The sequence below is a fragment of the Lissotriton helveticus genome, chromosome 5_1 (genome assembly GCF_964261635.1).
Source record: "Lissotriton helveticus chromosome 5_1, aLisHel1.1, whole genome shotgun sequence".
NCBI classification, from domain to species: Eukaryota; Metazoa; Chordata; class Amphibia; order Caudata; family Salamandridae; genus Lissotriton; species Lissotriton helveticus.
The window spans coordinates 2105561696-2105576078 of NC_136065.1; the positions used below are offsets into that span (position 1 = coordinate 2105561696).

Below are 14383 nucleotides of genomic sequence, written 5' to 3' on the forward strand. Positions count from 1 at the left end.
GCGGTCGTTCCTTGGCACCGTCGTAGTTACCTAAGTGTGGCAACTGCGCAGAAAACGGGCTTTGCAGTGCTTCCCCCATGCCAAGCCATAGCAGCCCCCCACCACTGTGCCTCACTCACCCAGGTACCACTGCAAGTATGGTGGGGGGTTGGCTCTTCATTTGGCGGTCCGCTTTGCCAGTCTTCACCACAGATCAGGATGTACATTTTTCTTTCTTCCGCTGGATGCTCACTCGCCATCTTGGTGCACTCGTAGGTCCCTACACGAGCACCAGCCATTGCGGTTGCACGTGTGTGTCTGTGGATGGGTGTACAGTAAGGTATATGCACAACCCACGTTCTGAATCACTTTCCTCACCCGTATGATATTTTACAGCATATTGCTGGACTTCAGGATGGTGAAAACATTCTTTCCCTAGGCCCCTGAAGTTCATAGCTCATGCTTACATCTTATTGCGTGGCTCTCTGGCACTGCTCTCCTGCAGCTTTTATGCATCTTAAAGACCTCACCCAGCTCACCCTTTAAGGGTCCACTTCTAGTATCCCTGTCCCTAATCTTTTCACAACGTCACTGTTGTCATTTTCTCCTCCATCTTTTCCCATGACTCTCTTCCCAACTTTGCTCAGACATGAGAAGAACAAAGACAGATTATATTCTTTGTATCGGGCAGTGCTTCAGCCCTTCCTCAATCAAGACCGCTTGTGATGCCTTCCTCCTGTGGCTAACAGAGGAGCTTCAGCACCTGGCTGCACCCTAGTTTATGTCCACAGACTCCTAGACCTCATCCCACACAACACACTGATGTCAGCCTCATCATTGATGGTGGTGATGGCCACAGCACAACTCCCTCAAGCACATGGTGCTAAGTTTGTCTTGTGACCCATAGATGGCCACAATAAGCCTGTAATTTGCTGCCGTTTGTCCTAAAGTGCAGTATGTCCCTGGGTTTTGACAACTTTACCGTAGATCGTCCCACTGTTACCAAACACCATTTTTAGGTCGAGCTGGAGTTAGCATCCGAAGGACGCGTCCAGTCTCGACATCTTTAGTGATCAGTCTGGGGGGAATGAGGGACAAAAGGGTGTTACGAGCTTTTCTCCAGGATTTGGCTGCGCGAACGCGCACGTCGGCTCCGTCCACACGTGCGCAACCAGCCAGCCAGCCACCACACAGACTGAAACACGCGCGCGCTGGTTACCTTCACTTTACATCCCCCCACCAGTCATCGGCTCTTTTTACACACGCACGCATGCATGCATGCATACATACACACACACAGACACACGCGCACACACAGGCACAAACACACAGACACAGACACACTCGCACACACACACGCGCGCGCACACATCTCTTCCCCCCCCCACACCCCACTCACCGAGTTCTTTTCGTGTGTCCCTCTCTCCCTCGGCAGGCAGCGGGTCATCCTCAGCAGCAGGCGGGGCTCTCCATGAGCACGGGAGCCCTGCTAGCTGACACGCAAATCTTCCGGCTGACGGGCACAGGAGCGCGGGGTAGGCTCCCGTCTGCTTCCTGTCTTTTTGCGGCCCCGCCCCTGTCCCAACACAGGTTGCCTGGCTTCCTGTTCAAGCCGGGCAAACCGTTGTTTTTTAACTCTCTGTTAACCTTATTACACATTATGATCACCAGGCTGTGAAACTACACATATATCTTGACAGAATGTTTTATGTAATAAATAAAAAATATACCATGATGGCTTTTTATGCTACCCATGTATTTTGGCAGAATGTTCTTACGGTAAAATAAAAATACTTGAAAAGAAACCTAACATGATATGGGGTTCCCAGGTTACCACAGTATTCATTTGTTTGGAGGGATTTATTTTATTTTTAATGGTTTCAACTGTCCTAACCACGAATAAAGCTCCTAAAGCTTTCAGGCTACCTGGAAGGGTTTTGAAAGATGGCACAAGACTTCTGCATGTCATGGTACTGCAGGTATCCTTTAATCAGCTGAAAGGAGAAGGCTTCGGGGAGGCACAAGGGGCTGACAATAGTACTTGGAATCCCCGTTTGTATTTAACCCTCTTCATCCCACACAAAGGGTGCGTCACAAGGTCATGAAACAAGCTTTGGATAGGCTTGATATGGGGTTCTTAAACCACAGGTCAGAAAGATACTGCATTCAAGCCAATTTTTAAATTTGCCATCTCTTTATCATAAAGGCTGCAGGGAGCTACTGAAAAACACTTATAACTCACTCCACGACAAAGCCCTAAAAATGTCAAGTTGACATCATCTTCAAAGTGATCTGTCAGAGTGTCTTTCAGACTAAAACTGTAGAACATAACCTCTGTTAAAATAGCTTCAACAATTCCTATCTAATCCAGAGCTGACATCAAATCTATGTCACTTACAAACAGGGCAATTTATAGCAAAGTGCCTCTTTAGTCAGTTATCTTATACCACTCAATGAGGTTATTGAAAAGTGGATCCACACACCAACCAAAATCAAAGAAACCACTGCAGGGTTGAAAGCTTGTCTTGGGGGCTCCAGGACAGGAAGTACACTCCCCACAGCTAGGTATGAAGAGGGAACTCTGCTAGTATCAAGTAAGAAATTGGACATTGACTTTGCTCGCACTCTGGTGATGGATCCCTGGTAATGCCATGTTATGCCAACACAACTTTCAAACGTGTTATTAGAAGCATGATGGAATAATGGAAACATCACAAGGAACGAGTTTTACCTCAGGTCTGGGTCATTTCCAGACTATTAATCTTAAAATTGTTTTAACTCAGTGACATACAATTGTGAGTACAGATTCAGACGGGGAAATCATTTGAGGCCTGGGGCAACACACTGCACTCTGGATTGAAAGAGCTGAAAATTCGTGCCAGCAAACACTAGGGAAGCAAGCAACAATAGTTATACAAAGATCACCGATTCCAGTGTTACCCTGAAGCTCCATCTCTTCCTTTCCTTTCGTTGCAAACCTCCTTAATGATCGGGACGTAAATGAATGTATTATGCAAACATTTTTATGTCTCGCACCTGCGAACCGATCGCGAAGCGATCGTCGCTGCGAGACTCTATTGCAATCATTTCTGCTTACAACGAGCCACGGGAGACAGGAGACAAGAGATGTGCATGCGCGCGCTTCCTGTCTCCCATGGCTCCTTGTAAGCAGACACGCACACACACACACACACACATACAGAACCCCCCCGCCGTCGCGCACACACACACACATAGAGAACACCCCCCCCCCCCCCCCCGCCGCCACCGGCGCCGTGCATACACACACGCACACACACATAAAGAAACCCCCCGCCGCCGCCGCACGCACAAACACCCACCCTTCTTTCCTGTGCCGGTACTTACCTGCGCGAGGTCAGTCCACCTCGGACATAGGGTTTCCGCCCACCTTTTGCAGTTGATTGTCTCCAGGCAGAAGTTTCTTAGGGACAGCCTGCAGCTAGCTATGAGTAGTCCTCTATAGAGAATGACCCCTGGCGGCGATGCGTCATCACGTGACACGCACATCCCAGCATGTGCATGACTCACGCGTACAGTAGTTACGTGGATGAGCAGGAAGTGCTGGTGAGGAATGAGGGAAAGTATTAAGCGGTGGGGTATGTTGCTGAGCACCGGTGGTTACGCAGTTAGGGGAGTCCGGTGAATTGTGAGGGTAGGCAATGTAAGCGTATCCTTCCTATCGCTATATGTAGTAAAAATGCAGCTTAGATTACATTATGTATACATTCATAAGCTAGTTGGTAGCGGATAGTAGAGGAAGAACGTACATCCTATCGCTGGACATAGTGAAGTACGGGCAAAATGCATAGAAAGAATTAAAGAATAGAGGATTGTTTTTTGTGAAATACTGGTTGCGGTGCGGTATAAATTCATTCTTGGTGTAGCAACTATACATGATATAGTGCAAGATTTGGTGCATTCACGGAGTGAGTTCACAAGGCCTGGTGATCATGGCTTCACTCCACACTACTTGCCATAGCTTGAAAGTTAACTATTGTGGTGGAGTTATTTGACATCTTGTTGTTGGCAACAGGCTATTTCAGGAATTTAACACATTTGCAAATTAATTGTGGGCCGCCAGTGTGAAAACATGAGATTATGGCTTCCCTGCATGTTGGTAAATATAGTAGCCTGGGCTTATGCAGCGGAGGACATATGCAAATCAGGAGAATAAGATCCTCTTCTTGATCATTGCAGTGCCTGCACACTCTTGGGCCGGTGTGTTTCCATTCTGGTCTGGCTGCTAAGGCTGGTATGTTACCTATGCGTGAAGACAAGAAGCTGTGTTTTATGCCTGCTGAGAATGGAATAGACATGTATGGGGCGGAGTCCAGAGTGTTCTAATGCTTTTTAGGTCTCGCCAGGAATTAGCATCCGAAGGATGCGTCCAGGCTGGAGACTTAATGTTGCCTGTCTCGGGGGAATGAGGGACAAGAGGGTGCCACGCGCTTCTCTGGAGCTGGATTTGACTGCGTGCACGCGCACCCACACTCTCGCATGCGCACATACACAGCCACACGCATACACAGCCACACGCATACGCAGGCACACACCCACCCCCCCCGTCGCCGCCGCACCTACACACACACTAGCGCACCTACACGTACACACAGAGACCCCCACACACACACCAGCGCACCTACACACACGCACGCACACATACAAAGACCCCCCGCCGCCGCCATCGCACACACACACACACACACCAGCACCAGACCCCACTCACCGGCTACGCAGGATTTCTCTTCTCTGGGGCGGCGGTAGCAGGGCTCTCCCGATCCCTGGGAGCCCCGCCCGACAGCGCCTCTGTTCACAAACAAAGACATTTCACATTCTTGGCGATGCTTTTCCTGTCACAATACTGTGGAATAGAAAGCAAGAAACTGCACAGGGATTTGATCTAATTCTGGCTTTAAGGGTTAGAGGGGCAAGTTACTTCCTATATTTTTGTAATTTAGGAGCTTTAAGTATGCCCAGGAATATGTCCTGCGCTATCAGTACTAATAAAATGGAGGTGCACTTCACTGACATTGTGAGAGGATAGGTGATGGGGCTACGTGATATATGGCAGTTTGACAGGTACAGTTAAGTTCAAGAAGCTATCATAGCACAGCCATCTTGCAGTCGGCTCGTTTCAAGAAGCCTGGTATACTTTTGATTAACAGTACTAACATTTCTTAACAAGTACTTTTAATGGTACAGTGCCATTTCTCATCATTTGGCAGATTTAGGCCATTATATTTTAAAGTGATTCCCTAGCAAAAAAGTAACCATGACGATTAGTCATCAATTGAAATGATTTTAAAGATTGAGTGGCATTAAGTCCCTTCTCGTGTAAAACCAATAACGTGTCAGAGGGACAATGACACCAAAGGATGAAAGGCAGAGGCTGCCCAGCAGAGATGTGAACCTATAATCTGCAGAGATAAACACACACACACACACAAAATACATAAATAAATACACACACACACGCATACAAACACACCCACACACAAACACACACACACACACGCACACATACATACATACAAACACACACAAACAATCCCAAATACATAAACACGCACACATACATACACACGCATGCACACAAAGTCACTGAAAAAAAGGACCACTTAACACTAGGTATCCATTACATTAAACAATGTTCCATGTGTAGCGCTTAACATAAAAGCCCTTTATAACCGACACCTATTACATTTTTTAGGAGCAGAAAACAATGTTCTTTATCCTCTAAAAGGCAACGAATGAATAGCCCCTAACAACTATCCAACACTGCCTGAACATTCTAGCCATCCTAGCTGCAGAATCGGCTCTTCCCTGTATACCCGACCATATTGTATAATGCTATTAAAACAGACACTTTTAAGGTCGTTCCTGAGCAGCGCATGTGCTGCTCTTCGAAGCACGATGTATTCAGTTATGGACTTGTTCTGCAGTACCAGGGGATCCTAGAGTTGTGACCTTGGAGTCAAATAATACAGTAACTATTTCATGTTGTCTGAGCACATTTATTCAGAGGGACACCCCATGCACAGTACCGGGACTGACAAGTACTGGTATGTTTTTAATTACGTGCACCATGGTAATCAAGTTGGTTTGTCAAGTAATCTATTTTTAGTTGAATCACAGGCATCCGTTGGGGGTAGTCATTGCTACTCCTGACTTGCCGTTTGGTTCCCTGGTACTGTCTGCTCTTGGTTCTTTTTATCTGGAGGGCCCACTCCTTGTTCTTCCGGTAGTTCCTCTCTAGCCAATAGGAGACCATTACGGGGCTAAAGTTGAGATACGGATTCAGTCCCGTCATGTTAACACTGGCCAAAGGGTGCATGATGTCACTTCCGCTACCTGTGCATTTTGGTATGCCCACGCCCAGTTGAACAATCTTGTTAGATGAAAGACATTCTCGTTGCCTGTATCCAATGTAGTGCCTTTGTCTCCCGCTGCCAGAAGTGGAGCGCGTTCCCACTAAACTAGACTAGACTGGACCAGCGTAATTTTTGCATTGAAAGGATTCCATGTTCTACCTTTACGGGATAGGCTGCATTGCCACTCTCTCCTTCTCAAGGCGTATTAGGAGAAACAGACGAGCTATGATATCAGGGCAAAGAGCTTGGATGGGTTTGGGTGCCTAAAAAAGTGGAAAAATAAAAAAAGCACCTGCTACATGTCAAGTAAGTAGGTGTTTTCTCTGAGCAGAGCAGCATGTTCTCGTTCTTCAGGTGTTCCAGGTAATACATATTAGCATGCTCCATGAGCTCAAGAGGAGGATGAAGTGCTCTGTAAGTGCTGCAATGCAACGCAGCACATATTGGTAGAGTGCAACATTTAATGTCTTGCGTGCAGTTGAAATATGTTACTACCTTTGGCTCAGTCGCTTTGCCAATCTGGAAAGTAACACGTATTCTAAAGTTATTACCATTTGTGAAAAAAATAGAAAGGTACACTACTAAAAAAGCATTACTGGTTGAAGTGTTTCCGTAACTGGTTTTTCTCTTTCTTACATTAACTTTTAAAAGTTGCCATTGTTGACTTTTTCTATCAGACTTTATAGCTTTATTAAAAGGGCGAGACACCCTTTTTATTGTTAAGAAACCTTATCTGTTATTGATTTGTTTCCTTCCTTTTTTAAAGGGATCTGCTGGAGCAATGGCTGCTATTATAGCCAAAGACTCGTACATCCAGAACCTGGCCAAGAGGGTTTGTGCCAACCAGAATCAAGAACCAAGGAGAAAAGCGCCAGGTACAGTTCAATAATGCTTTTTCTCTTATTTAACTCTGGATAACTGACCTAGCCTCAATACATGTCCTTTATTGCGCTGGAATCCCATATTGGATCAATTAAAAATTCACCCCTCCTTATCTCTACCCTTTCCGCTCTTCCTCTCCTTCCCACCTCCTGCGGACAATGGCCTCTCAGTGATCTTCCATCATGCAAATATATTCACATTGAACTTGCCTGTGCTCTAAAGTACACACCAATTCCTTAGTTACTGAATTATACAATCCGTATGTACCTCACTACTCCTCAGTGCTTAATTTGAGCCGGTGGAGGCCACCTGAACTTATTTTTGGGCACAGGCACTTATTTTTTCATTTCGGACATATTCAGAGAACAAGAACAGTTCTCTGCTGTCACTGGCCCCTACTACTACTACACTGTACCCACAGCACATGCAACACCTGTTTCAGATATGGAACCATTGTCTGCCTGCACCCAGTCTGTGTTTGACTATGAGATTGCCAAGGCACAGTCCTAGCTTGGATGTCCCTCGCCCCCATAACTCACCTGATTTTAAGAAAAAAAGGTTTTTATTTTTTTTGTGAAGACTTCAGCAGATCAGCCTTGTGCAGCAAGTGCAATTACTGCTGGCAGGGGTACTATTCCTGTTGTTTTCTGGTGCCCCAAAAAAGGGAGGACTCTGGCTGAATCTGGACCTTTGAACAAATTGAAAATGTTGACTTTGTCCCCAGTCCTTTTACCCCTGTGTACACATTTTAGATGCTGTCATTGAACTTGAAGGGAGTGTACTTTCATGTTTGCATGTCCTGCACTCTGACAGACTCTTCCTGCAGTTAATGCTTGGGTAGGGGTTCTTCCTTTTTTCCCCTTCTACCCTTTTCTTCACCTTGGCCCCTGGGGTGTTTGTGAAGGCTATGGTGGTGGTCGCGGGCTACCTTCCCACGTTGGGGATATTCACTTACCTCGACAATTGGCCGGTGAACAAGGGTTTGCTGCAGTCAGTCGTGGTCCACCTACAGATAGTCACCCTTCTGTCAGCCCTCGGATTTTCTATCAACAAACTGAAATCCCCAAATCCATCTGTGCAGAAGATTCCCTTCGAGCTATTCTGTATACAGTAGAGTGGGAAGCATTTTTTAGTAATTAGTTTTCACATTTGAAGAAAGAAGACCTGACCCCCGTAAAAATGTAAAGACTTTATTTCATTGTTCCAAGCCAGGTTGATTAAAAGTTTACACTAGAATAGTAAAAAAACCTAGACAAGTAGGAGATGGATGTTTTACAACATGCTTTAAAGGATCTTGATGCACACTTTTCACAAGCTGTTTGCGTAGCTGTAGGCAGTTACAGAAGTATCTTTAGCGGAACCTACATGGCTTCGCTAAAGATACCAGCATTAGCATGCTGATTTGGCACCTTGCATAATGAATTAATTTGTGACCAATTAATTAGGCATGTTAGCTCTTCTGTGGGATATGGGATAATGGGACTCTTTCCTAGAGGATGTCCTTACTGTTGTGCCAAAAGCTGAATAAAGAGGAAGGTGTCTCAAAGCTGTAATAACACTAGATTAAAGTATTGTGTAGCCAAAGTCAAAACAAATTGTAGGTTATGTAATAGGTGCTATAGGTGTGGTGGCCAAGATCATGTCGCTCTTAGCACATCCTGTCCTGCACTCAATCAACTATGTTCTGCATGTGGAATTGTAGGATGTTATGCCAGACTTTGCAGGAAAAGAACTAATGATGAGCAGCAGTCTAAACACAATTGTAACATTAAATGTGTCCATGTAGTGGAAGAGAAGTGTAGTGACTAAGAAAAGTTGGGAACATGAGTGTTTGTTAATGAAGTAAAAGTAGGAGCTATTTAGAATAGGGAAACAAAAAAACCTTTGTGTGAGATGAGTATTGGAGGTGTTAAAATGCTTATTGTCACGGATTTGGGTTTGTCATATTATATAATTAATGGAGGGGTTTGGAGAGAAGAATTTATCGAAACACGGGGAGACAATTTAGAACCTATCGGTAATTCATTTCGGGTTTATAAGTGGTACTTAAAAGACAAATCACTAGAAAAGGTTTTGACTACTACAGGCTTAGGTAAGTCCATGTGTATAGTTTCTCTACACCCTGCTCCTGATTTCAATGGCATTCTTCTCTTTTCTTGTATGTCCGGCCATTTCTATCGTGCTGATTGAGTTTTATCCTTTTGCTGCTGATGAGGAGACAACTTTTCATTTTTCTTTCAGCATTTCATAGAAATTCATTCCATTCCTTGCTTGCTTCCTAATTTCTTTGTTTTATTTCTTTATTTTCATTGTGAGGCACTTTGCAGCTGCAAATTGCTACAGGACACTCGAAATATCAAATTTACTCTGACCGGCATGGGGTATTCATTCGTCCATTTGTGTGGAATCCTGCACATACTTAATTTTTTATTTTAATGTTCCAAAATGACAATTGACCATCTTGTAGTGGTAGATTTAAAATAAAGTGTGAAGATGGCAGTTGGGAATGTGTGCATAGGCATGATGGCCATCTTTGAATTATTTTTCCTTGACTTTATTATGGTACCATACGTGTGTGTGAGGGGTGGCCGTTTTGTAATGATTTATCTGAAAGCAAAAAAAAATTTGAAGATGGCTGTAGTGCATGCATACGCATGGCTGACATGTAAGAGAAAAACAAGCATTGGCAAAGCAAGTAGATTTTTTTGTTAAGGTGTTGCTGATCACTCACGATTCATTAATCTACAGAAGATCCATGAATCGGCGATGAAGATCGCTCTCTAATTTACCCTTTCAATGTGCATCAACAGCTGTATGGGTTCACATCAATCCAAGCAAAGGCACATGTGAGTCAGGTTCTAGTTTGGTGCAATTCCGTTTAGCTGTTTTTGCTGTAGCTCAGAGCAAGGTTTCGTGTTGATTAATCAGTCTGGGACTTTTGTGTATGTGCACTGTTGATTCGCGAACAGTAAGGGGTCCTGGATGAAGGAGAAAAATTAGCTGATTTTCTAGTGTTAACTGTTTGTTTCAGCAGCCTTTGTAGGAAGTCAGGCACTGAAGCCTGTGTCCTTTCAGAAAGTGTCTAGAAGGGCATAAGCGGGTAGTGGGAGCATCTGCTGGCCCAGAGAGAATGCAAGGTGTCCCAGAGGGGCCGGTACTATCTCCAAAATAAATAGAAAGTTCCCTATTTTTTTGGCATGCAGTTTGGGGACTTCATCCTGTGTTCATTGAGCCCTGTGGACACAGGGTGAGTGCAGTCACTGTTCACACAGCGTGCTGAACAAGGCCTTTGACTCAGTGGCATGGGGGCTGCTCTAGAGCCTGGCCTGGACCTGATTCCATGGGATGGGACTGGTGATGTGGGCAGCCTCCTCTCCCTTCGACTGGAGGTCATGTGCATTGTGGATTGGTTTTATGGTGAGTTGACCCCGGGCTCCACAGCCCTGCTTTGAATCACCATTAACTGCGCATAACAGAGCGATATTCGTGACTAGTTGGCCCTGTGGCCAGCACTCGCTTCATACGCGTGACCTAAGGCTGTGTCCACTGTGTGTTGGTTGCTGGCCTGACCCTGCAGCCAGGCACTGATAGTTGTCTACAGAGCCTGGCACATTGATAGTCGGTTGCACGACATGTGCAGTGAAGGCTGCCTGCAAAGAGGATGAAAACCGTGAAATATTTCAAATGTGTAGCTGGATTAGTAGATTATCAAAATCAGTTTCCTGAAAATACTTTTATGTAGAATGTATTGTACCTTTCGCTATTAAGGCATTAATGTAGTTTTAAAACAAAACATCACATTTTCAGAAAGAATAAACAGCATGGCCATATACAACAAAACCGGAGTACCACTGAAATTTTCCAGTTATAGATAACTGAGCAAACTATAACTCACCCAGTTGCTCACAACATCATGTACCACATATTACATCCTCGATGAGATATCTCAGCTGATTGATGACACCAGCATTGACTCCGTTTTCTGTAATGCAGGAAATTATGATTATGTAACACCCTATTCTGGTCAGTGGAATTGGGTCCTGGGTCCAAATGGGGCTAGGTACAGAGTCTGGATCTTATTCTCAACGCATGCTGTGCCTGGAGGAAGAGGGTGTTCTTATGTTTATCTGGATATGGTTGCTCAGTGCAGGGCCTAGATGAAAAACAGTCCTTGCTGTCAGTCTCCGCAGTGCACAGCATATGCTTTTCAACAGTTCTGTTATTCGGTGCAGGGCCATGTCTCAAATAAGGCGTTGCAATGAATCTCCGTTGAGTATGTCCCTTTTTGTGTGTCAATAGGTTTACTACACACAGGCTCTCTCGCAAAGAAACAACCGGGCGAAGCAGGGGGATACAAGACACTGCGTTCAATGAGTGCACTACTTTGCTGTCCCCTGGGGGTATCCAATGATATTGAAGTAGACACCTCACTCAATTAATCGTGACATGCTTCAACATCGGCACCTAGCCACACCCTGGTAGGATGATACCACCAGGGCAGACTCAACAACAAAGTAGGTGGGAGTTCTGAAATCACATCTAGCTGGTTAGTACAGGGGTCTAGATGAAAACAGAAAAAGAATAAAAAAATATCTCACAGTATACCAAAAAGAATTCTTTATTGATAGGGTACTGGAGGTATGATTAAAATATTTCTCAGGGTTATGATTGAGATTTTACTGCTCAATTCACCCTGATAATATAGTGCCAACATGTTTCGGCCCTGGCAAAGAGTCCAATCGGATCTTGGGCCGCCTTCAGGGTTGTGTGTATATCCCTGCTTCACTGCACGTGCATTCCATGTGTATAAATGAGGGCTGACGCTCTCACCTGGGTCGATACTTCATCAATGAAAGAGACCCTATTTCTGGGTTGTTGGATGGTAATGCGTATCTGGTGCATGGTGGCATCCTCTTGTCATACTTTCGTCAAGGTACTAGTAACTTTTGTCCACCTATGAATTACTGCCTCGCAGATGTCAGCGAAGTACACACAGGACCTGTCAATAAACCAGGCCCTGAGCTCAACCCCTACAGCACACGGTGTAAGCTGTGCACAGCGCGTTACAATGACATTTGTGGCCGGCCCACTGTTTAGCCTTAATTTGCTACATCACAGCATCATTAAATAACACATGCAAAAAAAGAAGCCATTGTGTATCCATAGTGATGTCATTGATAGCGTCAACTTCGAGTTGATTTGTAATGTCACCAGTGGTGTCCGTTGTGATGTCAGTATAATATATGTGAGGTCACGATCAGTGCATTGAGACGAGTTGTGGTTTGTCCAGCTATTCGTAAGTAGGTAATATTTCTGAGGTATTATTTTGACACTTTTGTGTGTAGGCTTTTTAATTGCACAATCTATTTGTTTATGAAGTTGTTTCTGAACCCATTTATCACAGGGATAATGCCAGACCTGTAAAATGTTTGTTCTATTTGGCTGAAAGGTCATAATTCCTGTGAAACCTTGATTTAATCTTGTTGAAGGCCTTTATCTCAGCTTGATTCCCTTCCCTCCACTTAGCCTCTAAACTGGCCAGTGCAGCCCCTTTATCATTATACTTCGTGAATGATATCACCGGACCCCCTCAAAGGTGACGGAGGCTTGGCTGAATGATTCTTCAGCCGCAGACATCATTAGAACTATCCACAAAGGGTTAAATATAATAAGTAAAGATATAGGGGACAAACATGGAGGATGTTTAGCTGAATATTTAGAGACGGCCTAGGAATCTCCATCCGTCTGGTGATCATGTTTCTTATTTCTATGTCTGCAATCAGTAGACTCATTTATTGAGCACCATGGAGGTTCGAGTTGAGATGACTACAGCTAGCAGGGGCGGCCTTAGGCATGTGCAAGCTGTGCACCTGCACAGGGCCATCGAACCCCAGGGGCCACCACACCAATATATATCCTTAATATAATAATCCTCTGAGGATGGATATATATTTGCATGGCGGCCCCTGGCAGGGATTTGGCGGCCTCCGGCTCTGTTCCACTTCGAAACACCCTGACCCCCCAATCCGGGGCCCCCTACCTACGCTCCCTGCCCACGGCCGCCATGACCCCCCAATCCGGGGGCCCCTATCTATGCTCCCTGCCCAGGGCCACCATGAGCCTAGAGCCGCCCCTGCTGTTATGCGTAGAAGTATTGAGAATTAGTGGTGCTGGATGATTTTACTACTGGTTAGAATTAGAAGAGACATCAGAGGTTAGACCACTGATCAACTATTTTACTTACAGAGGGATATCCCAATTAGAGAAAAAAGTGATACATCAGATGGGACATAATTACATGGGATATTTGCCCCACTTGAGATGATACAAACTGATCAACCTATAGCTTTCCCTAGGAGAGATCCCTTGGGAATCCCATTTCACACTGAGATTACAGAAGGGAGGATCATTCAAAAGGTAAAGGGGGATGTACGAGAGCAGTCTACTAGATGCTGGTCTAAAATTAAAACAGTACATGAGAAGAGGGCATTAAACAATAGTTGTCTGATGGACCTGGCAAAATGGGCATGGCAGAATAAGCCAACCAGTTCAATTCTTGGGTTAAGTCAGCTCTGCACACGAAAAAGTAGATGTGACAAAGACGTCTACAGCAATTCCTAAAGAATTAAGCAACTATTGTACCTTACCTAGCAAAGGTGCTAGAAAAATGAATTAATGCTTTATGAAACATTTACTAGCTGTCGTAACTGAATGTTTCAATTCTATTTAGGGAACGGAGGTGAGGATTGATTATGCTGTAATTTCTTCACCTTATTTTTGCACAGCCATATTAAACATAGAAAACATGACTTCATTTCCCATGAACCATTGGGTAAAAGTTAGCCAAAAGATTTAAGCCAACTCATGGTCAGGAATCCCATTCATAATCCCTGGTTGCCCTTGCTACCTCCTCTTTATTCTTGCAACAGAAGCCTACTAGTGTTTTCTTTAATTCCTGTTTAGAATCTGATCCTAAAGAGACATGCAAAACAATATCCCGTAAATTGACTATACCATACCAAGTCATAGTCCTATAATACAAAATCAATTTAAATGGGCATAGGATAAACAGCCTCCTACTTTAAAACTGTGTATTTAAAAGAGAAAAAGTCACAATTACGAAGAAATTT

General features: G+C 44.5%; 1 protein-coding gene across 1 annotated transcript in view; it reads left to right on the plus strand.

Moving 5' to 3' along the window:
• SURF6 (surfeit 6) overlaps positions 1-14383 on the plus strand; it is a 90058-nt gene that overhangs the window by 34150 nt on the left and 41525 nt on the right. Inside the window, exon 2 of the mRNA XM_078646141.1 lies at positions 7138-7246. Within this exon, the coding sequence (XP_078502267.1) occupies positions 7153-7246 (94 nt within the window). The 5' untranslated portion in view covers positions 7138-7152. The remainder of the gene's footprint in view (positions 1-7137; positions 7247-14383) is intronic.